The 26,919-nt window shown below is 39.3% G+C and overlaps 6 protein-coding genes across 8 annotated transcripts in view; 3 read left to right on the top strand and 3 right to left on the bottom strand.

Annotated features, from left to right (window-relative positions):
• The window catches only part of LOC108136217 (uncharacterized protein DDB_G0283357), a 53,350-nt gene extending 43,892 nt beyond the window's left edge, over positions 1-9,458 (bottom strand). For all 3 annotated transcript variants that reach the window (XM_017257228.2, XM_017257229.2, XM_017257232.2), the window contains exon 1: positions 9,093-9,458. The gene's annotated coding sequence lies outside the window, so the exon portion shown is untranslated. The remainder of the gene's footprint in view (positions 1-9,092) is intronic.
• Positions 9,459-10,828: 1,370 nt separating this feature from the next.
• LOC108136159 (glycine-rich cell wall structural protein 1.0) lies at positions 10,829-11,639 on the top strand. Its single transcript, XM_017257155.2, has 2 exons — positions 10,829-10,881; positions 10,947-11,639. The coding sequence occupies exons 1-2, from the start codon at positions 10,876-10,878 to the stop codon at positions 11,562-11,564; spliced, it is 624 nt and encodes a 207-aa protein (XP_017112644.2). The 5' UTR covers positions 10,829-10,875; the 3' UTR covers positions 11,565-11,639.
• Positions 11,640-16,401: 4,762 nt separating this feature from the next.
• LOC108136172 (loricrin) lies at positions 16,402-17,107 on the top strand. The gene has a single exon (XM_017257170.1). It carries the CDS (start codon positions 16,452-16,454, stop codon positions 16,947-16,949), a length of 498 nt encoding a protein of 165 aa, XP_017112659.1. The 5' UTR covers positions 16,402-16,451; the 3' UTR covers positions 16,950-17,107.
• Positions 17,108-19,295: 2,188 nt separating this feature from the next.
• On the top strand, positions 19,296-20,061 carry LOC108136171 (uncharacterized transmembrane protein DDB_G0289901). The gene has a single exon (XM_017257169.2). The coding sequence runs from the start codon at positions 19,303-19,305 to the stop codon at positions 19,933-19,935; it is 633 nt and encodes a 210-aa protein (XP_017112658.1). The 5' UTR covers positions 19,296-19,302; the 3' UTR covers positions 19,936-20,061.
• Positions 20,062-22,332: 2,271 nt separating this feature from the next.
• LOC108136160 (acanthoscurrin-1) lies at positions 22,333-23,343 on the bottom strand. Its single transcript, XM_017257156.1, has 3 exons — positions 23,151-23,343; positions 22,663-22,791; positions 22,333-22,544 (listed from the first exon to the last, which is right to left on the bottom strand). Exons 1-3 carry the CDS (start codon positions 23,341-23,343, stop codon positions 22,333-22,335), a joined length of 534 nt encoding a protein of 177 aa, XP_017112645.1.
• Positions 23,344-25,518: 2,175 nt separating this feature from the next.
• Positions 25,519-26,125, bottom strand: LOC108136194 (uncharacterized transmembrane protein DDB_G0289901). The gene has a single exon (XM_017257193.1). It carries the CDS (start codon positions 26,027-26,029, stop codon positions 25,637-25,639), a length of 393 nt encoding a protein of 130 aa, XP_017112682.1. The 5' UTR covers positions 26,030-26,125; the 3' UTR covers positions 25,519-25,636.
• Between the last annotated feature and the right edge of the window lie 794 nt (positions 26,126-26,919).

Raw genomic sequence — 26,919 nt, 5'->3', positions numbered from 1 at the left:
AAAACTGGGAGAGAGCATGGCCAATCTCCACCGTTGGCCCTACAAATTCGATGTCTTTTACTGCATATAGATGTTGCGGCTGTATCATAGAATTTGTTAATGTGCGAAATAATTTATTGAAGTATTTTAAATTGAATGTTTATTCGTGAATGTCACAGGCGAATAACGGCGTTAAAAAAAATTATATTATATTGCTTATAAGCTAACAAATAAATTAGCACAAAATACTTCAAAATAATTTGCTATTGTTTTTGTAACAATACAAATGTATAGAATTTACAAAAATGTATTACTTTTTAACACACATTTTTTAAAATTTTAAATAAGTAATTGTTTGGAAAACTTTTTGTTCCTGTTTTATTTTTTTTTAATTTTAAGCAAAATTAAAACTAGTTAGCAAGATGCAGAATCTGTATATACTAAAAAAATTTTCAATTTCTAACTTAAGGCTAAGATAACAAGACACCTAAAGTTAATGTGAAATATTTTTGATGTACCTACAACTATAGGTTTTTTTAGAATAAAAGTGGGCTATAGGTATGAAGCAAAGACTACTTGATTAAGTTAAAAAAAAAATGATGAAAAGGAAAGCCTGTGTTGGTTGATTTGACCCAAATGAACTGCACCGCAAAGTGGCGATTCAATAATCTGCAAATCATCAATGGGAATTGCGGGAAGTGTCAGTGGCTCAACCTCGAATTTTCCACAATTTGTTCGAAGAATTCCGCAAGAGAATTCCATGAGAAATCGGGGCCACCAAGAAAGCCGCAGATCGATTTTCCCAGATGACTCGTCCATTGTCGGTGGCTGCCATTGAACTCTGGCGAGGATGGGGACAGAGGAGCAGCTGGAGGAGGCGGACTGCCAAATGAAAGGCTATTGCCAATTGGCATCTGCTCTCGAAATCAAATGAAGTCAAATGGTCCGGCGCGCAGGCAGCGCTAATGGATCGACCATAAACCTGGCCAACAAGTGGCCCGGCTTCCATGGGGAAGCAAGCCAGTTGAACGCACTCGCCATCGCCATCGCCATCGCAATCGCCATCAAGTCCCATTTAAATTGGCCACGGATCGCACTCCGTTGGCAACCAGCTCACCAGGTGTCTGTTTGTCATTGTCTGCGGACAGGAAGGCGGAGATTATCAGTCGGAATCGGTGATGCCAGTGATTACACCAGGGATTTCTGGGTTGGCTGGATAAACGAAGCTCAAGGAAGTCCAGAACTTGGCATAATCAATTAAAATATTTTGGATTCAGACATCATCGTTGTAAAATATGACCTACGGGAATTTTAACCAAATAAAACACACAATTTGATTTACCTCGGAAATAATATTAAAAATATGGAATGTCATAAGGCTCGTTATTAAATTCTCAATCAATTGGCATTTAAAAATGAACATTTTTTTGCCAAAAACCTAGATAACATGGTCAAATAAAAATTATTTGCCAGCATTTTTTAAAATATCTCCAGTTTTCGTATCCTCTCAATTTAATATTTTGAATATGAAAGCTCTAATGAATTTAATTAAATTTGTGGTATTTAGAAGCTGGTCATGTGACCATTCCGTTCTCCAAGATGAAAACTTGATCCCACCTGACCGCATCGCATCGGATCGTATCGCATCGCAGTTAGGCGATGAAATGTGAGCTAATGACGGGCCCCTCGACTGATTGATGACTTGAGTGAGGTTCGAGCGAGCGCCAGTCTTTTTTGGGGCCGCCAGTTACAGTTACATAATTACACCAAATTGATTTCGCAGAAAAGTCGCCGCCAGATCTGCGCTGCTCCCAATGGCCCGCAATCCGCGATCCGCGAACCGCGATCCATGCTCGATGAACCCATGGCTCCCAGAGATGACATCATCGCACATAATCGCACATCTGCAATAATCCCATCATCAGACATCATCTGTGCAGCACGGAATGCATTTCGGTAATTCCAAACTCCAAACTCCAAATTCCAAATTCCGAACGGGGGTTATTATCATGAATATGTACATACTCATGGTTCGGTAGTGGGGAGGGATTGGACCCAGAGATCACGCCAGTGAAAGTCTGCCCCTTTTGGCGGGGTCAAATCAATCAGGCTGGGCGGTGACCCGCCGCTACCAGGCGAAACAACTCGGTCCAACTGGGTGGCATTCGGCATTGGGCATTCGAAGTCGACCCCCCCGGACACCCCAATCTTACGGGGATTTTCTCGAGAGCAACACCTTTCCAAAAAAAAAAATAAAACAACGCCTAATTATGTCATTAAAACGCTTGGCTTTTGCGTGCGCTCTTTTAACGACGATTTGTGAGAAGCTGGCCAGCAATTTTAATTTAAACTTTTATAAATAATTTTCTTCTCTCATTGGATACATTCCCAACGTTAAGCAAAAATATATGGAACTTTGATTATTTCAATTAAATTTTTTAAATTTTAATATATGTATATGCTTAATGTAAATAGGATTTGGCTATTGAAGAATTATATAACTTTATTATTATATATTGTTGGCAACAGTGGGCATGAACGGGTTTAAGGCTATTCTTTTTAATTCATCATGATATTTCCATTAAATTGCATTTAAATCATAAAGAAATCCTTTTGGTCTTTTTTCATGCTTATTAACCAAAAATAATCTATACTGTAATATACTATACCATACTATACTATACTTACTAAACAAGAACAATCTATTAATATAATTTCCTTAAGGCTTGAGTTTCCCATGTTTTTCTTTTTGTGGAAATTGAATTTAATAAATTACAATTTTTAAAAACTTACTACAATAATGTTTAATTTATTTCAAACTATTTATATTGTAATTCTTTCTTCATTTCAACAAAAATAATGCGTCTGGGGACCAGTGGATTTTATTTAAGTTAGAAAAAGAGGGGCGGCTGAGGCGAATATAGACGACCCATGACGAACTTTAACTGCGGTAAAAGTGAAGTCATGTGCGAGTCTTTGGGGGCACCGAAAAGTAAAAGCCAAAACGAGAGTGAAGTGATGGCAAAACGAGCAACGATCGTGATTCGCATTTGGCCATGGCCAACAGCAAAAGCAACATGAGCAACCACAACTTATGCCACCAGCAACTTGAGCCGACAGCAACATGAACAGCAGGAGCCGGAAATCTGGTCAGGTGGTGACCCCCGGAAGTCGATGCCACAATCAATCAATATATGTGTGATATTATGCGGATCTATCATTATTTATGCACGACTTGAATGTGGTGTAACGTCTGCCTTTTGTTTCGTTTGTCACAACAGCCTAATAACGGTCCGAATATTTTTTGCCATTTCTTTTTGTGGTCATTTAAGTGTCATAAATTGTTGCCAATTCCATGGTAAATATTCGGCAGTTCCCGAAAACTGATAATCCATGTTTTTATCTCTCTTTTTTGTTTATGTAAGCCGAGGCGAGAAATTGCCACAGCAATGCAGCAATGGATGGCCGGAGGCGTGGCAACAACGGCGCCAATCAGTGGCAACAACAGCGATAACATGGCCAGCAACACCAGCAACATCTGCAATATCAGACACTCTCAAACGGCAACAGCAACGTTTGGACAAAAGCAAAATAGCCCGATCATCTTCACTCAGCGAAAAATGTGCATTTCCACCAGATAATGTTAAGAAATTGTTTTTTACAAGGTAGAACAAATATTAAAATCGATGTTTGCTTTAAAAAGTTAAAGAAATAATATTGAAAATGTAGTAGTTACCATTTTTTGAGTAAACAATTTTTTTTTAAATAAAAATGAAAACCTCTAAGATAAAAGATATGACAAACTAGTAAATATGAAACTCCTTGTTGATTATTTAAGTAACAAACAAGTGCATCCATCTATCCATAATAATTTAAAAATATAAAAATAATGTAATATTATGATAATTTTTCGTAAGAAATAATATATTATTAAATTTTTATTTTAATTTTATGTACACAACGATTGAAAGCAAAACTTTACAGAATTGGTAAATTTGATGTTTCCTTTTTGCGAGTGTAGATCCGCAACATAACGAAAACGCAGCACAGCAACACTCTTGTGCAGCCACTTGTTGCATAGTCCGATGTCAAGAGCCTCTGCTTTGGTCAAGCGCCAATTGAGATGTGGCAGGTTGTCTGGTCAAGCTTCTCCACTAAAACTACCACACACTCTACTCCACTCCACTCCACTCCTCTCCAATCCCCACCTGCCCCTCATCCTGGGAAAAGGTCATCGGATTCCGGTGCACGAATAAAAAGCTGGATTAGTCCCAGGCACGAATTGCTTGTCATGATTATGCGATACGATCCATGATATATAACCCCTTTAATCTGTTAAGTTTTAATTTACTCTGTCTGTTTGTACAATGCTATTTGCGCATTTCTTATGCTTTTTGCAATTTCACAATGTAAACAGGAAAATGGAGAAAATTCAGGATAAATATGGTATTATGGCAGACAGTGATGAATGCTCCTAAATTGAATATTATATTCTGGGTCAGGCTTTTCCTAGCCAATCAAAGAAAATCCCAGGGGGGGTAAAGAATATATATAAATCAACTAAGGAATAAGAAACGGTATAAAAAAAATGTATTTACATTTACTGCAGACTAAGAAAATGACAAAGACAAACGACGCGGAGTTGACTTTAATATTAATAAATCAAATGTTTTTGTATCTATTGTTTCGATTCGACTATTCATAATATTAAAGGTGTTTAACCTAGTTAATTAAATACAAGAAACTGTTCTTGCAATAAATATACATCGGTAAATATTATAATAAAAAACTCATTTAAATGGCTTGATTTATGGAAAGCTCTAACTTTTACTTTTTCAATCAAGTCAATCAAATATTTTCCCCACTAGTAATAGTTTGTTTTTCCCAAATGCATTTAATATAGAGCTTAAATCGGCTTAAAAATTATTCAGATCTGTCGCGTTAATTCTTGCCTTCAATCCGCTTAGCCGGCAATCAATCGACCAGCACTATCAACAAGTGTTATATAAATTGTATAATTTTTTGATAACTGTTCCCCAGTTTGATCTTGCACTAATCGCCTTATGTGTGGCATCGAAATGCGTTCGAAAGTTACTGGTTTTCCAGTTCAAAAAAGCCATTGTGCTGAGTTATTGGAATGCCGAAGCTTATTTATTAACGATGGTTTCACTTTCCAGCCACACAATTACGATCGGATAAAGGCGGCGAAGAAATGAAATCAACACACAAATTTGTTTATAAATGTCGCACAAATGTTGTATTTTGTATTTTGTTGACGCCGTCATCGATTTGTCATTGTTCCGTTGCCGACGAAATTTATGAGGCCTCAAGCGGCCCTAAACTTGCCGCCATTCCGCGGAAGGTGAAGGGTTGACAATGGGCCATAGAATCGAAATTGGCTGGAAGTGTAACAATGGAGCCCCGGACAAGACACGACCAAGACTAAGCGATTCCAATTCGAAAGCGAGCAGGCGCGGAAACTTATGCATAATTTCTGTGACAAATGACACAAAACGGCGGCTGGAGAGCACACCGCATGGAAAGTGTGAAAAGTGTGAAAAGTGCATTGATAATTATGATAATTGTCTGCTCAAAACTGAGGCTAGCGATGGGAAATTATGAGTTCGGGTTCGGGTTCGGGGTTCGGCTATATAAATAGATCTATTTTTACGTTGACAAAAGACTTCCAAAAAACCTCAAAAAATGTAGGGGGCTTTTTGTATTGTTCAAGTGCAGGCTAACTTTCATTCTTAGTCTCTGATTTGTGGCGGTTGCCGTTTCTTATTTGCTGGCTTTTATTTCCACTGTTTGTTTTATTTTTATTTTTTTGGGTTGCCCGCCTGATTATATGGTACGTGCTATTTCATTCGCCGACAGATACAAGATACAAAGATGCACAACTGCCAACCGCAAGACAACCAACAACATCCCAAGGGGAGGGCTTTCAGATGGGGCTATTATGAATAAAAACTGTGTCTATGCGAATCTGCAAATGCTCTACGAAGGGGTTTTTTTTTAACCATTAATTATTACGTCTCAATTATTATGTTTCAAAAATAAAAAAAATGTTACTTTCAGTAATTAACAAAGTGTATGAGTTTTGAAATATTTTTTTATTTCAGTATACAGCTAAATTCATTACTAAAATTGCATAACAATTAACTGCGCAAATCGAAAGCTGGCCAATATTATTATATTTTTCTAAAGTTACTTAAAAATAATTAAAAAGAAATATATAGAAAAATAATAAAAAGGATATTAAAAATATGCATATCAAAAAGCACATGATAAAGATGGAACTAATCACCAAATGTTTCAAAATTTTCAATTCAAGGGTGTGTACTTGTTTTTAAACCTTTTTTGAATTGCAATTTAAAGCTTTTCACTTGTATTCAACCCACACATAGTTCCTGAGCAAGTTATTGGACCCGCGACGAGGTAAGCAGCACACCAACAGCTACAACTTGATCATGGTCATGATCATGGCTGCGTCGCTGTTTTACACGCTGACAGTTGCTTGCTCGAGGAGGAACCCCATCCCCATCCCCATCCCCAACTTGATCATCTCCAGCTTCTCAGGCTACAAGTGAAGTGGGCTAGCTACCCATCTAGCTGCAATTATGATCCGCTAGCTGCGGATTGCCTACGAGGCATGTCAACGCCTAGGACCGAGCTCTCTCGAGTTTTTTTAGTTGGGTGCCAATCTGCGGGAATCCGCGGAATCCACGGGATTCTGGGAAGCACTTCCCGGGGCGCATTTTCCCATCGACAAAATTAAAAACACCACACCACTTATGCAAAGCTTTAATCACACTGCCCCGACCGATGTGTAAAAGTGAAAATGCAGCAGCAGCAGCAGCAGCAGCAGCACATTGCGGCGGTGGAGTGGTGCGTTGCCTGGTTGGGTGGTGCAAATTATGAAATTAGTATTATGTGAAACGGAGTTAAAAGTGTGATTAAACTGGAGCTGCACTCAAAGTCACACACATGTATGTGTGTGTGTGTGTGTGGAGCATAAAAAACAAAACAGAAAGAGAAAAAAAACCCACCTGCCGCATAATAATCCACCGCTGTCAAGACAATGAAAGTCACCTAAGTACCCACTCCACGGTAAGTGTGCGGGGCAATTAATATCATTTCAGCGTAGATGTGGACGTGGTTGTGGATGTGGATGTGGATGCGAGAGGTTTTCCGAGTGAGCGAGTCGCCCAAATGAAAATGCCGTCGCCGGAAGGTTAGACCCTTCGATGCTCAGGGTCAAACACTGAGGTTAACTGAATGATTTCAATCGAAAATCATACGTTTTTGGTTCATAAGTAAAAAAATCAGCAAGCAAAAGTAAAGCCCAGTCAAGCATATTGAAAGAAGTATTTTACTCAAAATTCGGATATTAGAAAATGTCGGGTTACACCTTTTATTTAATCTAGAATAGTACAAATTCTTAACTTTCATTACCTTTTCTATAGTGGTCGCTCAAAACAACAAATTAATATTATAATGATAAAAGCCTTCAGATATCTATTTTTTATTCAAAATACGTTATACACTTTTCACATTATATTTGACAATATAAATATATTAATAAAGACATTTTAATCAACAAAAATGAATTATAATTAAAAAGAGCACTTTACCAAACAATTTTCAAATCAAATTTTAAGAATTAAACTCTTAATTATTATATTTATTTTTAGGACTATTAGCAATAACTGCATACTTAGTAATATTGTTATTTAAAATGTTTAAATGTAAATGATTACTACTAGTTCTTATGTGTGCTTGCGTTTTTCTTATAAAACTAACTATGAACAATGGTATGTGAGGGGAGCTCGCAAAATTCCGGGAATTTTCATCTGCTGGTGGCGCAATAAAACACCTGCTGGGCATACCCCCTGCTACCCACTGCGAGCGATAGGAACCCACGACAAGTGCAGCGACAAAAACAGCAAATAACAATTCCCTGTGGCTTATTAGCAGTGCCACTTAGAAGTTGGAGCAGCTGCGGCAGGGAGAAAGTCATCCAGCTGAATGCACATGGAGGGGTTTCGCTGTCACCTGTCCCGCGCCCACTTATCCAACCCATCCAATCCGATCCAATCCCATACCATACTATACTATACTATACTATACTACACAATAACATCGCCAGCAGAAACCGCAAGCGCACTCAAGTTTGTTGCCTTAGTCTTTTGTTCTGCCTCGGCTCATGGTTCATGGTGAATTGCCCTAATCGCAGTTTCGGTTTCAATCGTCAATCGTCAATCGTAATCGAGGAAAATTTCTAAGCAACACCGCGGGGCATTGGCATGAGATCTTCTCCGATTTTTAATATATATGGTATATAATTTATTAGACCCATTGAGGCTATAAAAAAAATACTATATGTGCGCATCTTGATGCATAAAAGAAAATGAGCTGCTTCGGCAATTAATAGACCATGAACAGTTTGCTAGACGAAAGAAAACTGCGCACCACTAAGTCCAGCCGCAACTTAAGTTTGACTAATGCGCACTTATCAAGTAAGACCCAAAAAACCAAACGAGTTAAAGTCCATAAATAAAAGTTTTTAATTGAGATGGTGCTTTTCTATTTTTGGCCAGATTGATCATTCTAAATATGCAGGCCTTAATGATTATGCTGCCAGCTACTCGTGAAAATAAAAAAGTGATTTTTATGTTAATAAATATTGCAGAAATCTATAAATGCAAATGTTTGCTTACGAATGGTGTCTGCAAAAGTATTATTTAACGATTTTAATGATCTGAATGAATTTGGAAGCATTTGCATTTTTTACGGGACCTATTTTCATATTGCCTTTTAATTGTTTATCATTTTTTACAGCAAGCGTATAAAGGCAAATTTTTATGAATCTGCGTGTTTTATTTTTGTTTTTTTTTTTTTTGGATGCAGTAATTTGTTGTGTATGCAAAAGCGTACATAAATTATCGAATCGTTGCTATTTTCATTTTTTTAATATTTAACTTTTCCAATGAACTATTACATTGTTGTTTATTTTAAAAAACTAGGCACATAAACTGGTTGTTTGTTTGTTTTGAAACTGTTTTATTTATTATTTTTTTTATTCCCAGCTAGTATTTTCCTTTCTGACTCACCGTAAATTAATTTAATATATTTAGTATCAAGCTGTCGCTGTATTCCTTAGTCGGCAATATTCCTCAGCTTGAGCACAGCATTCTAATCGTGTTTCATACTATTTAATTAATTTTTTCGATTTGCTGCCAGTTATGACAAATGAACAGGAAAAAAACAAATAAAAGAACACAGGTTGGCACGCACATTAAGATGGATGTTCGGGTATGAGGATGAGTTTTTCCGATAATGGAAGGGCTATTAATCACTGTGAAAAAATGCACAAGGCGCGAAGAAAATCGGAAAAACGGAAAAACGAAAGACGGGAGGAAAACTGCGAAGGCGACGACGCGACGTCGAAGATCCGGCAAACACGTTTTCCAGTTACAACGTTGGCAACGGAATGATTTGGCCAAATCTGCAGCGGCACCAACGAAGCCCGAAATTATCCCAAAGAGCGAAGGCCGGCAAACCAAACAGAGAGTCGGTGAGAGAGAGAGGCTTTCTCCGGCGACGAAGAAAAAAAGAGAAAGAGAGTGGCAGCAGAGATCGCAGTCTGCCACTTTGAATACCCTACATCGCAGGTGATCTATGAACCAAATCATTGGTTTTTGTGCGAGTTTCCTCGTATAAATCTCCACTGCTTATTTCTCGCTTCGATTTCTCAGGTTGCAAGTTGTCCCATTATTGATAACGCTTTGCCGGCAGAGGCACTTCGTCATTGGTTGCTTACAGTTCCAATGCACCCATTTGATAAGCGATTAATCGCCTACTTTATAAGCTCATCAGCCTAATTTTAATAATGGAGGAATATGGTTTAGTTGCGCGGATAAATTATGTGGCCAAGAAAGGTGTTCTAGATTTTAGGTACAGATTGAAACATTATTGAATTTATAATAAATTAATTTTTGTCTTTTGTTTTTTATTAATCGCTTTAACTGTTTTTTTTTATTTTCGAGCCTTAAGAAAATATATGCAAAGTGAAAGTAAGACAATACTTGATGTTCCTGGTAGTAAATGCAATTTATTTGCATACATTAATTTTCACAAATTGGAAATCATGGTTTGCCATTTTTCTAAACATAAAACTTGACTTTGCAGGTGAAATACAACTTGTGTTTTAATGCCTGAGGACTTCCCCATTTCAAATATTTCCCATTCACAGCAGTTTTGGCTCGGCAAGATTTGCACTTTATTTCTGTCAAGTTGATGAGTTGCATTGCGGTATTGTGTTGCCTTGCATAACACAATTCGTTCACTTTCAAAAACAAAAAATAAACAAGAAAAAAAAAACAAATATATTTATATATGTGGAGGAGCAGCCAGGAGTGGGTGAAGCGCCCACGCAGCAACATGGGCATAAACTGGACGCACTGCGTCCACTTTTCGGACTTTTAAGACAAAGCAACTTGGCGGAGATTGGGCAATCGCAGGCCCGAAGGCTAATTGCCGTCGCCGTGCAATTAAATTGTGACTTTTAATTAAAGCCAAGGAAAACAAAGCGACGAAGAGCAGCATCCGAAGAGCCAAACCAAGCTAAGCTAAAGATAAAGATGAGTTCAGAGGGCTGCAGAATCTAATGATTGAGCGGAGCAAATTGATGTTTTGGTTTGTGAAAAATGAAATTGATTTGGTTTTTTTTTTCGTTCGTTTGTTTGTTGTTTGGTGGCTTGAACGGATCATTAGCCAAAGAAGATCCATAGGATTTGGACTATAAATTCAGCTGTTTCTTGGCCCAAAGACATCACAAACCATTGAGTCTCAGCTTCGACTAGAATCTCAAATCTAATAATCTTTACTTCCAGAATGAAGGTGAGAATAAAAGGAGTCCTGGAGGATTTTACAGATTTCATTTTTATAATTTTAACCATATTCAGGTCTTTGTCTGCTTGTTGGCTTCCTTGGCTCTGGCCAATGCTGGTGGCTTCCGCGGTGGAGCAGGCGGTGGCGCTGGCGGTGGCTACCTGCCTGGCGGCGGACGTGGTGGTGGCGGCGGCGGCGGCTTCGGTGGTCGCCCGGCCATTGGAGCTGGTCTGGTGTCCCACGTCTCCCAGTCGCAGGGAAATACTAAGGTCCACATTGGTGGTGGCTCGGCTGGAGGAGCTGGCGGCTACGGCGGCGGAGCTGCCTCTTATGGAGGTGGCGTAGGATCCCATGGAGGTGGTGCTGCATCCTTTGGAGGCGGTGCGGGATCTTATGGCGGTGGAGCAGGCGGTCGCGGTGCCGGTGGTTGGCAAGGAGCCAGTGCTGGTCGTGGAGCTGGTGGCTACGGAGGAGCAGGAGGCTGGCAGGGAGCCGGAGGAGCCGGAGGAGCCGGAGGAGCAGGAGGCTGGCAGGGAGCCGGAGCTGGAGGCGCCGGTGGCAATGCCTGGGGCAACCCCGCCGAGTTCGATTACACGGTCAATCACGCTTCCGGTGGTGGTCGTGCCGGTGGTGCTGGTGGCGCTGCCTACGGTGGGGGCTCCCGTGGCGGTGCTGGCTGGTGGAACGATTAAGCAAAGGGATCTACATTATCTGTAACCAATTCTGTGCAACCGAAGCTGACCAATAAAATGTTTATGTAAAAAAAAGTATTTTTCCTTAAGTCGTTTGTTTCCAAAAAAGAGTTGTTTTCTTAAGTTTTTTGTTCAAAAAAAAAGGTTCTTAAATTTGCGTATAAAATAGGTTTTAGTGGTTGTGAACCACACTAAACTTTAAAGCTACTGATTTTATATAATCATTTGATTGAGAAGTGAATGAAAAAAAATGTTCTAAATAGCTCACAATTTTAAGAAATAAATAGACTTTAGTCTAAGGATCTCTATTCCATTTCATTTAAAATTTTGATTAATTTATTAAACGTTAAGCTAATAAGATAAGAGTTTGTCATTTCATATTATTCATATTCCCATTGGTTGTTTATAAATTTGTGTAAACTAAAACACAGAGTTATTTGTTATTGGAATGCAGTCTAAATGGAAATTTGGCTTGCAACTTAAAGGTAACTCTAAAATACCCACAAGCAACGGAATTCGATTAGGAAAAATATGGGCTCCGCCTTTAAATTAAACCCCAAATTTATTTCTCTGCTTTGAGCACAGCTTTTTTACACAGTAAGCTTTTATATATTGAGCAGTAGATGGCGCTGTCAAAAAGTTCGTTGCCTAAGTCTTTCTGGCAAACGAAGAAAATCAAACCAGTTTACAACTTTGCTCTTTACGCCCTGCCCTTGCGATGGCATTGCTGAAGTTCAAGTTCATTTCAAGCCGCTGCCGCCGAAAGCGAAAGTTTAGTAGGGGAAAAAGATAAGTTAAATGAGGTGGGGTAAGAATTTCAATTACTTATTATAATTAAATGATTATATTTTTGAGGTCAGGGCGGGAAACTTGAGTTTTTATTGCCAATCCTTGACACCAGCCCATAAAACAAACACTTAATTCAAGTGTGTGTGCTTAACATGAAGTTAAACAGTTTATTGGCTGTCATTGATTTATATGAAAATCAGTTTCTTTGCTTTTCAGTTTTTCTGTTTTTTTTTTTCGTGTATTTCGTTTTGTTTTACTTCCGCTGGCAATCGTTGTTTGGCTTTGAATCCACCGATTTTCTTTGTCCGCCTTTGTCTTTGATTCGATAATCATGAAGTTGCGGCGTCGTCAAGTCTCGACTGAATTTGCCATGTGCGTTTTTAGTTGGTTTTCGGTTACTATGGAGCCTTGGACAAACGCATTACGATTCGCATGTTTGTTTGTAAACAAATGGGCATTGGCCATCTCACTTTTATTTACACCAATCTGGACAAATTATGCGTGCGTGTGCGCAAACTAGTTATAGTTTTTGCATTTTTTTCAAACTGGTTTTCGGCTTTGTGCTTTAAGTTGTTTGACAAACTCTTGATGCACATTTTAACGATTATCGCTGCGAAATGTCTTTGATTGGGAAATTTATTTGAAACTAATTTGGTCAATGGAACTCAAGTAATTCAGTGCTACATTATATATTCTGAATGCCTTGGGATTTTTCAGCGGTAAACGAAATTTTAAAATGTTTTAATGGTAGTTACACGTTAAGTACTTCCTGAATATTATTACATAAGTGTACATAACACAGTAGATTCTGTAGGTAATTATATTTAAGCTTTTATAAAGAAATAAAAAAATATAATTTCTGTAAAACTGTAAAGAATTAAAAGCTTTTGTTTTGGACTTTTATCTGTATAAAATATAAATGTATGGTTTTAAGGGGATGAGTAGATATATGGATTTGATGGAGATCCCATGATTTCAGTGATTGATGGAAGAAGCCGACAATTAACTATCAATATTTTATGACCCCATTGCCGACGATCTAGCAAGGCAGTGTAATTAGCTTATATTTATATGAGCCTGCCTGCCATCAATTTGCCTTTTGCATATGTACGAGTTCTCAGCTCTTAGCTGATTAAATTATAGGTATATATAATAGATATGTAGAAGGAATACATATAGCATGGTTATTTATGTGTCTGATGGATTCGCCATAAAAAGGCAAATGCGATGGCACGGCAATTTTCTATGCAAGCTTGCAAATTCGCTTGGAATGGAATTAATGTCGGTACAATATTAGTTATTATCATACATATTACCAACTTATTTATGAGTGTCATCAATTTTAGCCGTAATGCCCTCCCATTTAAGATGACGAGTCATCCCATCGCATCTAGCCAAAGTTCTCCACTCAAACAGCAGCATTAATTCCGTTCACTTTTCGGATTATCCATATTTGCCTTTGTGTTTACTTTTCACTGGTAATTTCATTTGGCTACATAACTCGCAATTAAATATGTTAATTCTGTTTTTTGTTTTTTTAATGTAAGCCTTCAGCCGTCCGAAGGCGATGTGATGGGAAATAGTTTTGTAGGTTCGGTCATTTCAGCCCGGTAATATAGCCGCCATTGTAAGGCAGATATACTAAAAACAATACTATACTATTCTACACTATACTATACCATCCGTTTCGCCACATTCGCATCTTGGCTTAACAATGGGCTGGACACTAAATGGAAGATGGGTTCTGGCCGACAGTCCGATTTGACCTGGTCTCAGTTGGCTAGTGAGCAAACCAGAAACGACTCCAAAAAACACACACTTAAGTATTATGTATATATTCAAATAGAACTTTAAATGTTTCCCTTAAAAATCATGAAATTTCTTAATTTATTTTACTTTGCACAATGAAAGGGATTGTAAAACAGGCTCAAAAATAAATAGCTATTTATTATCATAATATTTACATTGTATTATGACTAGCTTAAAGTTTGAAAACTAATTTCATCCTTTAAAATATAAAAATTCTGATTTGTTTAGTTAAAGATAAGTTTTAAAGCATCATTATTATAATTTCATATGTCTAATTCAATAGGTATACAAATCTATAAAATAAATAAAAACAATTCGATTCGTTATATAGTTAATTAAATTTTTAGGAAATTTTATATAAGATAATTAATAAAGTCAATAAATTGGTAATGAGGAAATCTAATTAAAATGTATATTTCCTAGCATCTGAATAGCTCGAGTGTCCATCACTCTTCTTTTTTAGACCCAGAAAAGCACTTTATAGTTTGCTACTTCTTTGCGCTTGGCCAACTTGTTTTCCACTTAATTGATAAGTAACCCATCGAATTTCCGTCGATCTGTCGTCGTATCGGTAGCTTACAGCGTGAAGTATAATCGAATAATACGATTATGAATATTTATAGAGCCCAGAACGAGTATGTAAATGCCAAACGCTGAAACGAATTGGCCAGAGTTGCAAATAAAAAAAAACGAAACTGTCTTCTTTTTGTGTAGACTTTTTTTGTTTTGTTCGATAGCCGAGGCGTGTGCTAGAGGAGTGCAATGAACTCTTTGACTTGTGGGAGAGTTCCCTGAAGAGTGTTTATCTTGCGGCTTAGTACCGACAACTAGGGGTCTTACGAAAAATTCCCAGGCAATCTGCCATATCCGCCGAGCCACTATGCAAATATATGCCAAACTGAAGCATAGAAATAGAATCGGTCAACCGGTTCCACGTATTAATAAACGATGATGTGGAATATGGGCATGGGTATTGGGTATTGTATACCCCAGATCACTTGAATAGGCCTCCAAGCGACAAGTCGATGATTCTTGGCCAAAGCAGGAAGATTACTTAGTTTCCACCTCCCAACTTTTAAGTCTGAACCTTGGAGCAGAACTCACGATTTCATCATTCATCAGTTTGACACTTCGGCTGCTTCTATTTCTGCTTCAGCTTCTGCTTTTGGCCAAAAACTCTCTGCTGGCCAACTGACAAAACATTGATATAAATGTTGATTGTCGACCCATTGTTGCCCGCCACCAGCCGCGGTGATTAAATGCTGATAATTTGTTTGAGATTCGGCGATTGGCACAGTGGTCTAAGCACAGCAGATTCTCTAGCTGAATTTATTGGAGCACTTCATATTAAGTGTAAAGAAAACTAATCATTTGTCCTATTTTGCCAATATTATTTCGAATCATTATTTTCTTGATATTTACATCAAAATGATTAAAAAAGTTAAAAGAGAATAGTTTTATAACATTTATGACAAATGATGATAATTTTTGCAATTTATACAAATACTGCAGAAAATGAAAACTTGAAGACACCTACAGTTTATTTAAGCTGCTTGTTAGAAAAAAAGATTAGAGTGCAGAAATGGGAAGAAAAATAATTTATAATAAAAATTTAATCTAGATGATGATGTTAAGCCTAAAAGCTAAACATGTTTTTAATACAATATAGGAAAGCAAATTACGCTTTTAATTAAATGCAGCAGGTAAATATTTTCGAATATTCTTATAAAGGAATCTGATTACAGCTTCAGTGACCCTTTGAGTTTTATACCGATTGCTGTAGGCAATTATGTACCTATTCTTAATTTCGTAATAATCCATTTAATAAGAAATATCAATGTCTTCAGCGGACACAAAAATGATAGTAATTTTCTGATAAACCAAATTGTGTGCCCTTGTCATCAAGGCGTGGATAACGTTGTCAATAGATTTCCCAACGCCGGCGACGATTTAACACCCCCAACCCAGTGTGCAAACTGGAGGAGAAGCGGTTCCTCATCCGAAGTGAGCCGCGCATGCGCACGGATTAGCATAGGCAAACAAAAGAACCGCCGGCGAGCATAACCGAATGTGGGTTATTATGAAATCGCAGTCGCAAACGCTCTGCTCATCAATGGCTTCTAATTGGGCCCCTTCTCCCCTCCCCCCATCATCTCATCTCATTCGCATCGATTTCTTTCGATTTTTTCGATTTTTCGGGGGTATAAAGGTGCGTGCTCTGGCCGACGATGGAATTAGTTTGGTCAGCTGTTCGCAACCGATAGTAACTACATTTGAAGTCCAGTCGCAATGAAACCCTTTGCCTGCATCCTGGTGATCCTAGCCGCCATCCTGTCCGTTGGTCAGGCCTCTCTGGGCGGACTTCTTGGAGGAGGCGGTGGCGGCGGAGGAGCTGGTGGCATTGGCCAACTGCTGCAGAGCAAACTGGGCGGTCTCGGCGGTGGATTGGGCGGCGGCCTGGGCGGTCTGAGCGGAAAGCTCGGCGGAGGAGGCGGTGGATACTCTGGCGGCGGTGGATACTCCGGCGGCGGTGGATATTCCGGCGGCGGTGGCTACTCCGGCGGTGGCGGCTACTCCGGCGGCGGTGGATACTCTGCTCCCGTGGAGAAGGTCGTCATCGTGAAGGTCATCAGCGAGGGCTACTCCGGCGGCGGTCACTCCGGTGGCGGCTACTCCGGTGGCTACTCCGGTGCCCAGTCTGGTGGATGGTCCAATGGTGGCGCCCAGTCTGGAGGATGGTCCAACGGTGGTGGCTCCCAGTCTGGCGGCTGGAACAAGGGCTGGTAATCAACCAAAAAGCCAACCACAAATAGTTCAAACTGCCAACCAAAAAGCCAAGCAGCTTAGGTTTTAATATATAATATTTTTTTATTATTTTTTTTTTTAGCGGTATTTGATTGTTAGAATTTATGCAATATAGACAAGAAAAGAATTTCCATTTTTAATTGAGTCTGTTTTGTGACTGGGATCGGGGAACCGGTTGAAGTTTGGCTTCCTGCTCTGACCCAATGGCCGAAAATGGTTGAGGTCATCACCTGCCAATCGAATGGATGCCAGTTAATGGGACAGGTACTTAGGCGATTTTCCACTTGGCGCAGCTCTTGCGCAAGCAAAAAAGTGCATTTTATTGTTTTCCACAGCCAAGCCACATCGATCATTTAAACTGCAAACGACTGGCAGTTGATCGCACTCGCAAACAAAAGGCCCAATTTGAGTTTTATACCGCCCATGAATTAAAATGCGGCCAGCGGTGGAAACGTGCAAAAGCCAAAAGGTTCAAGTGGTTCGGTTCTACCCGTAGAATTGGTTTCGATCAGCGTCGTGTATAATTAGCATTTTGGGGACAAGATAGGCCGACATTAATTTCTAGAAAATATTCATTCTACTCTTTGTGCCAGAGACTGATTTATGAATATACATTTTGTTTTTTTTTTTTGTTTAGTTTGTATCTCAATAAATTATGTATTTTTAAGAAGCTTTCCATGCTTAGAATTCCTAAAAGTGACTAATAACCTATTAAAGCTTTTGAAAAAATTTATGCATTTTATTATTATTATTATTTGTTAGATTATTTGTTAAATTTATTATGGAACTAATGAGTTCTTTTAAAAATTCTTATGTATTTAAAAATAATGTTTTTATAATTGACAAATTAAAATTTTATACGATTATTATGTGGTATGGCTCATAGAGCTCGTTGTTCATTGAGAAATAAAAGTGTTATACGAGTGTTATAAAATTTATTTGAAGTGTGTTTATTTATAAGTGTGTTATTCAATTCTCAAATTAAATTCATTGTAATTTTGGTTTTAGATTTGGGATGGTGCTATTTTTATGGTGCTATGATTATATGTGTCAGCTTATAATTACTCAATTTTTGCAACAGCTTAAAGGGTACATAACATTCAGCTTGATTTTTTTATTTTGATTTAATTTATGTTGATGACGAAATGAAATGATCTGCATCTTTGGAATAATAAAAATACAATGACACCTTCTAGCCAGCCCAGTCATTCTCTCGTGATGGGCTCTGTGTCAACTCATAAGTTGCACCCGAACAATTGAGCCCAAGCCCCCGATTGATTGATTGATATTGATTGATTTGCCAGCGAGGCGACCCGATTTGCCAGACAGCACGAATTATGTGCAACCGCAAAACGGTAGCAACACGAAGACAAACACGCAGCTGCCTTCCATCGCACACCTCCATCTGCAATTCCAATACCAATACCATATCCAATTCCATCTGTATCGCCATCGCCATCGCCATTCTGAATAATGGGCAGGCATAAAGAACGGATCGCCAGATATCGGTATCGATCCCTGGCTCTATATCTTGCCATCACAGCCATCCTAACGCTGGCAGGCGTACTCAATTAAGTACTTTGCGGTTGCTACATAAAAATGGAGAGCCAAATAGATCGATGATCATGATGCGGTATCAGTGCACCTGAGCTACACTAGCCCACAAATCAATTACATTTTTAAAATTTCTTTAAATCTATATATATTCTGTTATTTCTTTTAATAGTCTTATTATTTCTTGTTCATATTTTCATATTTAATTTAAAAAGGGTCTTACAAAAATCCTTAACGTTTTTTAAATCTCTTTTATTATGAACATGGAATTTTCGGAGATTCATAACGATGTTCACTGTTTAATTCGTAGCATCTTTATAAAAGATTTCAAAGCGCTAGTGGTTTCTATACCTTATCATTAAGGCCTTGGACCAGCTGTAGTCCAGTGTTCCCTGCAAAGTAGAGTCAGGTGGTGCTCCATCTGGAGGCGTTTTGCTGGGCGCAGAACAGTAGACGCAGACCTACAAAGCGTACGAAATCGAAAGTTGGAGTCGACATAATGAGCCCCAAGTGCTGAGGTGACTTGAGCCACCCCGAGCCTCCCCGACCCACTCCGAGTCACTCTGAGCCACTCAGAGCCACCCAATCCAAGCCCAACCACTGGCCATTGTGAGTTGTTCGCTTGGCAGTTTTGGCAATTACATCTGATTATACGAGGCAGTTGCTGTGGCGAAGCTGTGGCTCAGTGGCTCAGTGGCTCACTGGCTCAGAATCTTGGATGGGTATAAATAGACGAGAGTGGCTGCAGTGGGGCATTAGTTAGTGCACGGCAGCTGCGGAGATGCAAACCACAACGCGACGACTTGGCCTTCTCGGTCTGCTGGTGGTGCTGGGTGGCATTGTGGCCCAGGGCAAGCCACATGGCTGGAGCAGTGGCGGAGGTGGCTGGTCCTCTGGTGGCGGCAGCAAGGTCATCATCAGTGCCTGGCCTTCCAGTGGCGGCGGAGGAGGTTGGTCCTCGGGCGGATCAGGATCAGGTGGCTGGAAGAGCGGCGGCGGTAGTGGCGGCTGGTCATCCGGTGGCTCTGGAGGCGGCGGCTGGAAGAGCGGCGGTGGTTCCAGTGGTTGGTCCTCCGGCGGCGGATCCTCTGGCTGGCCCAGTTCCGGCGGCTCCTCCGGCTGGAAGTCCGGCGGCAGTTCAGGATTATCCAGTGCCCTGTCCAGTCTCTCCGGCTGGAAATCGCAGGCTTTGAGTAGCCTGAGCAGCGGTTGGAAGAGTGGTGGAGGCGGTGGCTGGTCATCTGGAGGATCGGGAGGCGGCTGGTCATCTGGTGGTTCTAGAGGCGGCGGCGGTTGGTCCTCCGGCGGAGGATCCTCCGGCTGGCCCAGCAAGATCAGCAGTGGCTGGTCCTCCGGCGGTGGTGGTGGCAACGGCGGATGGTCCTCCGGCGGAAGCGGCGGCTGGAGCTGGTAAACGAATCCCGGACAAGAGACCACACAGAACCGAGGCTAGCCGGCGACATTAAGGCGATTAAACTGCTCAGCTTGTACATAACATTTTCTCTGCCCTTATCTTTATCCAACTTTTTTTTTTGTGTATCTAAATATGTGAATAAATCTTACGAGAATGTATTTGTGAACGAGTTGTTTTTTGGAAGAGGGTAAGTGTTTCGTATCATTCTAACTTGTTATTTGAAAGACTCTTAGACTACATAAAACAGTCACTTTTATGGCTATACGTCTAAATTACAACAAAATTACTCTTAAGGATTTTTTTTTGACAAAAACCCAAAAAAAAGAGCTAAAAAATCTGTTTTTCTATCAAAACGCTGAGAAGTAATGGTCGAAAGAAGGAATTTCATACATCGGCGAATTCGTCATTAAATTGCCAATCGAGTGGCATTCACAGTTAAAAATGTTTAGATTTAACCAATTTTTGCAAAAAATGATGATGTACCTCCTTACAAAAAAATCAGAAATTTGGACAAAAACAAATTTTTCAAAAAACGATTTTCAAAATTCGGTTTTTTGGTCAAAACTCAATTAATTGTTTTCAAACGATCAGGGATGGATGGTATAGGTTGCCAGCTGTTCAAAACTGCAACTCTTTTGACTATGGGTCTTGTTTTGGCAAAGTTACAGCAAAAAGACTCTTCAGAAATATTTTTGTTTGAAAAATCGCGAAAAATCCCAAAAAACACATTAAAAACTTGGTTTTTGTGTCAAAACTCTGGGAAATAATTGTAAAAATGTGGAATGGCATACACCGTTGAATTCGTAATAAAATTTCCAATCAAATGGCATTCAAAGTTAAAATGTTTTCAGATTTTCCAATTTCTGCAAAAAATGATGATGTACCCCCTTACAAAAAAGTCAGAAATTTGGACAAAAATAAATTTTTCAAAAAACGTTTTTCAAAATTCGGTTTTTGTGCCAAAACTAAATTAATTGTTTTCGAACGATCAGGAATGTATGGTATAGGTTGCCAGCTTTTCAAAATAGCAACTCTTTTGACTATGTGTCTTATTTTGGCAAAGTTACAACAGAAAGACTCTTCGGAAATAATTTTGTTTGAAAAATCGCCAAAAATCCCAAAAAACACATTAAAAACTTGGTTTTTGTTTCAAAAGCCTGGGAAATAATGGTCAAAATGTGGAATGACATACACCGTTGAATTCGTAATAAAATTTCCAATCAAATGACATTCACAGTTAAAATTTTTTCAGATTTTCAAATTTCTGCAAAAAAATGATGATGTACCCCCTTACAAAAAAGTCAGAAATTTGGACAAAAATAAATTTTTCAAAAAACGTTTTTCAAAATTCGGTTTTTGTGCCAAAACTAAATTAATTGTTTTCGAACGATCAGGAATGTATGGTATAGGTTGCCAGCTTTTCAAAATAGCAACTCTTTTGACTATGTGTCTTATTTTGGCAAAGTTACAACAGAAAGACTCTTCGGAAATAATTTTGTTTGAAAAATCGCCAAAAATCCCAAAAAACACATTAAAAACTTGGTTTTTGTTTCAAAAGCCTGGGAAATAATGGTCAAAATGTGGAATGACATACACCGTTGAATTCGTAATAAAATTTCCAATCAAATGACATTCACAGTTAAAATTTTTTCAGATTTTCAAATTTCTGCAAAAAAATGATGATGTACCCCCTTACAAAAAAGTCAGAAATTTGGACAAAAATAAATTTTTCAAAAAACGGTTTTCAAAATTCGGTTTTTTTGCCAAAACTGAATTAATTGTTTTCAATCGATCAGTGATTAATGGTATAAATTGTGAGCTGTTCAAAACAGCTACTCTTTTGACTTTGGGTCTTGTTTTGGAAAAGTTACAGCAAAAAGACTCTTCAGAAAAATCGCCAAAAACCCCAGAAAACACATTAAAAACTTCATTTTTGTGTCAAAGCCCTGGGAAATAATGGTCAAATGTTGAAATGTCATACACCGTTGAATTCGTAATTAAATTGCCAATAGAATGGCATTTTTTCAGATTTTCAAATTTCTGCAAATGTTTATCAAAAATGCAAAAATTGGTCAACATTTTTTTTTTTTTGGTATCGACCGGGGATGGATAGTATAGGTCACTAACTGAACAAAACAGTCATTCTTGTGGAGAAATGAACAAAAAAATGTAAATTTCTACAATGTTATAAAACTAGTAAGTATTTTTAGTTTTTTTAAAAGAGAAAACAGTCATATACAAAATGCATAATATAGTTTTATTAGTACAAAAAAAAGTAAAAGTTGAAACAGAAGGGCTTCGGATAGAGGAAAACGGGAAGAAGCAGGGGGTTATCTCTATCTCTTTGCCATGGAACACATGCCGGGTGGGTGAGATTAGGTGAACTTGGTCGGGCATTTACCAACCACCGCCGTGATGCTTGTTGCCACCACCGCCGCCGCCCCCGTAAAGACCACCGCCTCCTCCGCCGCCTCCTCCGTGTTTGTTGTTGCCTCCACTGGTGCCCTGCCAGGATACGGAATTTCCGCGGTTTCCGGCCAAGGACCTGCTGCCACCTCCATGGCCACCGCCTCCATAGCCCCCTTGTCCGCCTCCCTGTCCATGGCCACCTGGAAGTATCAAATGGTCCATTTACAATTATAAATATTATCATTGATGTATGAATAATGAAATATTTTATGGATATATTAAATGGAACATTATAGGCAATTCAATAAATATATTTACCTTGACTACCGCCTCCGTAGCCGCCCTGTCCACCACCCCCATATCCACCCCCACCATGACCGCCCCCTCCATGACCTCCACCACCGCCTCCGCCATTCTTCTGCCAGCCTCCTTGGCCTCCATGTCCACCTAAAAGTGTAAAAAAAATAAATATTTGCAAATAACAAAATAACAACAATTTAGATACCTAAACTGTTTAGACACTTAAAACTACGAAAATTATAGGATGTGTTTAGCGTAAACTTGTTAGATTACAATAAGTTTCCTATAAGTTTTTCAATAGAATTATTTTAAGAAAAATAGGTAAATCAAAATTGTGACTTAATAAAAGGTGTTCGGTTTGCAAAAGAAGGACCCATGTTTAAAAAAAATATGGATACATTTAGATAAAATTGTATTTATATAATTGAGGGTAAAGGAAAAACAAGGACTTTGTGTCATAACAAGTGGTGAAGCTTTGGGGGCATATATAACTTAAATACACTTACCTTGGCTACCGCCGCCATAGCCTCCTTGTCCACCGCCCCCATGACCGCCTCCTCCTCCGTTCTGCTGCCAGCCTCCTTGTCCACCGCCGCCCCCTCCGTAGCCCCCACCACCGCCTCCTCCGCCCAGCAAACCGGCCGAGGCGAAGGCGATCAACAGACCGCACACAAAAGCAAGGATCAGAGCGTGACGCATCCTTAAATATCACTCGAAAAAAATACAAAAAAATAAAGGGAGTACAACGACTTAGAACCGCTGTGCAATCGCTGCTGGAGGCTCTAAACACCACTGATGAAGTAACCCAGAACTGAGGCAAGTTTTTATAGCTCTCGAAGGCGGAAACTTCGGCTGAGTCAGCAGCCTGCCATCCCTCCAACTATATTCGATGACGATTCGAGCTCCCAAAGGAAGGTTGAGAACTGCACTTCATGTCGGCTTTGCACAATGCGGCTGGCTCGAAAAAGTCTCAAGTACGGCGGCGCACTCGGCGGATACGCAATGTGCGCCAACCTGGGAACATCGCGCATACGCCACCGCACCACTTGCAAACTGCTGAGCCATGGCTGCATCATTAATTGCCAGCTTACATAGCACACTGCACATTTGGCCACGAAACGCTTTGCAATTTGTCTTACAAGTTTACTATTTCCATGCGAAATTCTAAGCATTCTTTTTTTGTTGGCCGTGCAATTTGTTGTTGAATTTTCTTAATTATTATTAAAGTCTTGCCGCTTGACGTTGTTAAATAAAGTATAGAATTTATGGAACACATTTGACGACGTTGGGGGTGTGAGAATCTTTCGTGAATTAAACATAGATATGTATTTATTTTATTTTGATTTGTGCATAAATTAAAAAAAAATATTTTAGGTAACAATCTAAACGTTAATCAGTAGTTTTTAATTATTTTAATAAACAAAAGACACTTATTGAAAGCAATTTTAAAAATGATTAAGACTAACTTTTACTCATGAAAAGCAGCAGCAATAAAGATTTAAATGGGGACTTAACCTAAAAATCTCTAATTTTTCCCATGCCGCAGAGCATTTAAATGGTCATCATAAACAATCGATTTTCCTATAATTTTCATTTCGTATTTATGTTCATTTTCGGCTTCGCCATGCAATATTTGCGGTAATTAATCTTCATTTATACAGCAGCCGCAATTGAATCGCTAAATGTGCGAGACACGACTCCGCAGACACTGGTTCAATGTCAATTGGTGTTCAAACATGGCTGGGTGCATGCTCAAGTGCATTACTTACCATAAATTTCATCAACTCCTATGTGTGTGATGTGATGTGTCTGTGAATATGGCCGTATGGCTTTTGTTGGCTGCCAACGCGTGCTGCAGATAAACACACTAAGCCAAGTCCACAAGATAACCTCGTCGGAGCCACAGAAAATTGTCTGCATACAGTGGTATTTGCAGGTCCCATCAAAAGGGAAATTTAAAAAAAGTAGTAAAACAAATTAGTTAAAGAAAATTAAATAATCAGGTTTCAAGTCATGTATTATAATTTTTGACATCTATACGAAATATATGTGTTCAATTTTAGAATTGATTATTAAAATTGTTAAGTTTTATATTTGCTCATTTATAATTGTTTCTATTATACAAAAACATGTATAAAACACTTGACAAGGTGTCTGAGTTTCAATCAATTTCCAATAATATTTAAATTTTGGGTTTTATTACAAAGGCTAAACAACAAAGAGTTAAGGCTAATAAAAAATGGATTAAAAAACAAGTCGATTTCCCTACAAATAAACTTAAGGCATAGCCCCATAACATGTTTAAGTGGTTTTGAAAATGGAACCACCGTGCCACCGTCCCGAGATGATGATAATGATGATCTTCGCTGAACTCCACTCGCATCACTACCTTGGCCACCACGGCGCTGTTCCACAATCATTTGCAAAATGCATAAAATATAAATAATTGCTCACAGCCAGAGATACTCGCTTCTCAAGTTTAGAATGTTAATTGCTAACGATCCATAATTCAAAGATGCATCATAAAAATGCTAAACTAGTTGCATTTATGCATTTGATTGAATCATTTGTTTATTAGTTACAAAAAAATTGCTACTTAAAAACTTACAAAATCGTGTGAAGTTTGAGCCAGGTGCGCAGAAAGGGGATTTGGGATTGTGTGTTGGGTTTGGCTCTTATTCCTTACCATAGGGTTGCCACTGCTGCAGCTTCATGCGGAGTTTTCGCCCCACCCAGAGTTGCCGCTGCAGTTTCAGCCAGAGTTGCAATGCCCCAACTGGTGTTTCCGCAAAATTCACAGTTGCCACTACCCCTTTCGGAGTTGCATTTATGCATTTGACTTAAGCATTTATTTATCTGATACAAAAAAATTGGTACTTAAAAACTATGTTACAAAATCATGTGAAGTGTGAACCAGGTGCAGAGAGAAAGGGATTTGGGATTGGTATTGGGATTGTGATTGTGTGTTGGGCTTAGAGGTAATCCTAATCCTTTACCACCATCCAGAGTTGCCGCTGCTCCAGCCAGAGTTGCCGCTGCCCCATCCGGAGTTTCCGTTCCATCCAGAGTTGCCGCTGCTCCAGCCAGAGTTGCCGCCGCCCCATCCGGAATTGCCGCCCCATCCAGAGTTGCCGCTGCTCCAGCCAGAGCTGCCGCTGCCCCATCCGGAGTTGCCACCCCATCCGGCGCTATTGCCCCATCCAGAGTGGCCGCCACCGCCTCCTCCGAGCTTGATGACCTTGATGACCTGCGGCTGTTGGGCGGTCCACCCACTGTTCCAGCCCGAACTGCTGCCGCCCCAAGGATTCGATCCCCAGCCCGAGGATCGCACCACTCCTGCGGAAACGCAGGCCACCAATGCGCACAGTACAATGAACACCTTCATCTTGCTCTGAGTTTTTAGTTTTCAGATTTTAGTTTTGGGTCCTGACTTCTGGGTGCGTGTGTATATCCCGGGTGTTTTTTGCTGTGCGTCTCGAAGTGTAGCACTCGAATGCTGTAACCACTGAATCGCACCTCGCTATTTATGGCAAAACGGCAATAAAGCGGCAAAAAGTGGCTCATACTAATCTGGTCGAGAATCCACAAAATAAATCTCGCGGGTGGCTGTTCCAGGTTGGGTAATTGCAGTTTATTAAACCACTTTGAGCGTACGATTCTTGACCAGGGTCAACCGCTTTACAAGCAGAAGCCACAGCTATGTAGCCACATAGCCATCAACATCAAGTCAGCCAACCATGTGGCCAAGTTGCAAAATTCGTACATAACTCACACGCTTGATGGATCATTTCCTCGCCTCGCTGCTGGCGGAAACTGCAGCAGAGCTACACACAAAGAAAAAGTGGGCTACATCATTTCAATTGTTCACAGGCTAAAAGTATTGGACTTAGAAATTTGCTAAAGACATTTACATATATCACGTAGTTATGCCGATCAAAAATATAACTTTGGCCTACAAAATACTGTTTTATGCCAGCTTAAATAAGTATATCTTTTACTTTCATTTTATATGTGGTGTTACATATTGATTTGTTGTTAATATTTGCATTATTATTTATTTAGGAATATTTATTTATTTATATTTTTTCTTAGTGCTCCTTATGAGCTTTGTTTTGTTTTGTGTTTTTTGTTAGCATTTATATAATTTTGAAACGACCACCTAAACAATTTTTAAAACCGATTTTATGGGACTCTCAAAATATTAGTTATGATTTTTGACGCAATCCTTTTTACTTTTATCTCAGTGCTGTCAGTGATCTTTGGCTTAAGCCGCAG

This window comes from Drosophila elegans, unplaced genomic scaffold (genome assembly GCF_018152505.1).
Source record: "Drosophila elegans isolate 14027-0461.03 unplaced genomic scaffold, ASM1815250v1 contig_149, whole genome shotgun sequence".
NCBI lineage: Eukaryota > Metazoa > Arthropoda > Insecta > Diptera > Drosophilidae > Drosophila > Drosophila elegans.
Note: the sequence above shows the minus strand (reverse complement) of the source record. Positions and strands in the feature narration are given on the sequence as shown.